This window comes from Chiroxiphia lanceolata, chromosome Z (genome assembly GCF_009829145.1).
Source record: "Chiroxiphia lanceolata isolate bChiLan1 chromosome Z, bChiLan1.pri, whole genome shotgun sequence".
Classification (NCBI taxonomy): Eukaryota; Metazoa; Chordata; class Aves; order Passeriformes; family Pipridae; genus Chiroxiphia; species Chiroxiphia lanceolata.
Genome location: NC_045671.1, coordinates 2,107,253 through 2,108,681, shown reverse-complemented (window position 1 = coordinate 2,108,681; position 1,429 = coordinate 2,107,253). Strand labels below are relative to the sequence as shown.

The window sequence follows — 1,429 nt, the reverse complement described above, 5'->3', positions numbered from 1 at the left end:
TCAGGTGGCGGCGCCAGGAGTTGAAGTTGGCGGCGTCGGGCTGGGTGTACTTGGCGTCGGGGGTGCGGTGGGAGTGGAAGATGAACTTGTTGGGGGAGAAGTACATGCTGCAGTAGCTGCATTTGATGCACTTGGCCCGGGAGCTGTTGTAGCGGGCGGGGATGAAGCTCCCGCGGCAGCCCCAGGCGCACTCGTGGGACACGTCGAAGGCGAAGTTATCCGGCAGTTTGGGGGGCCGGTTCTCGCCCAAGAAGGACTTGCAGAGCCGCTCCGCCTCCCGCTTGGTGATCATGCCGCAGCGGCGGGAGGAGATGGGCATGGCCCCGGCCCGCCGCAGGATCTCCAGCTGCACCGGCGTGCACTGCACGCAGGTGATGCCCAGGGCCACCCGCCGGTTGTGGATCTCGTTGTAGCTGAAGTTTTTGAGGAGGGTGTTGGAGATCTGCGCCAGGCACAACCGCTCCTGCCCGTCGATCACCAGGGAGACGATGGGGATGCCGTAGAGGATCACCTGCCCCACCTGGTTGGGCTTCATGGCGGCGTGGCCGGCCCTCGGCTGGTTCATGGGGTCCGGCGGGTACGCGCTGGATGGCGACGGCAGCAAGATATCGGTGGGGCCGGGCAGCGGGCTCGTCGCCATCGTCTCAGCGCCGGGGGGGCTGCTCTGCTCCAGCTGCGGGAGGGGAGGGGAGAGAGACACAGCGCCGTCAGCCGGGGACTCACGGGGATGGGGGTCTCCGCTGCACGCACGGCATCCCCCCCCGTCCCAGCTCCGAGTCTGCCGGCATGGGGAGGCGCTACCCGAGGGGACGATTGCTCAGCGATCCCGACCCCCCCAAACCTCCTCTAGCCTCGCCGGGGATGTCGGCAGAGCCGTCCGGCCCCGCGCACCCCGGTTCTCCGACGTGCGCATCCCACCGCGGCAGCGGAGATGACGGAACACGAGCGAACCGTCCCCGCTTGGAATAATCCCCGACCCGCGGGCGGCTCATCCCGAAACACGCGGCGGAGGCGCGTCTGCATCTCCCCGTCCTGGGAACCCGGCGCTACCCCGGGAAGGCGCTCCGCGGAGCCTCCGCGGGCAGCCGCCGTGCGCCGCGGCCGCAGGACGGGCCAAGCGCGGGAAGAGGAATGAAAAAATAACCCCAAACCACAAAGTTTCGGTGCTCCCCGCGGCTGCTGGGGCGTCCTCCCCGCCCGGAGCCCGTTACCTCCGCGGCCGCGCTCCAGCCGTGCCGCGCCGGTCCCTCCTCCTCCTCCTCCTCCTCCTCCTCCTGCAGCGGCCGCCGGGAGGGAGGGAAGCGCATCCCCGCGCCCACCGCCGCGGAGCCGCGCGGCCGGACAGAGCCCCCCGCCCCCGGCGCGGCCCCCCGTGGGCTCGGTGACGTCACGGCCCGGGGGGGCGGGCGGGGCCGGACCCACCGTACGA

General features: G+C 71.0%; 1 protein-coding gene across 1 annotated transcript in view; it reads right to left on the bottom strand.

Moving 5' to 3' along the window:
• The window catches only part of SKOR2 (SKI family transcriptional corepressor 2), a 28,007-nt gene extending 27,367 nt beyond the window's left edge, over positions 1-640 (bottom strand). Inside the window, exon 1 of the mRNA XM_032675937.1 lies at positions 1-640. This exon is cut by the window's left edge and continues 731 nt beyond it. Coding sequence (XP_032531828.1) covers positions 1-640 — 640 coding nt within the window.
• Between the last annotated feature and the right edge of the window lie 789 nt (positions 641-1,429).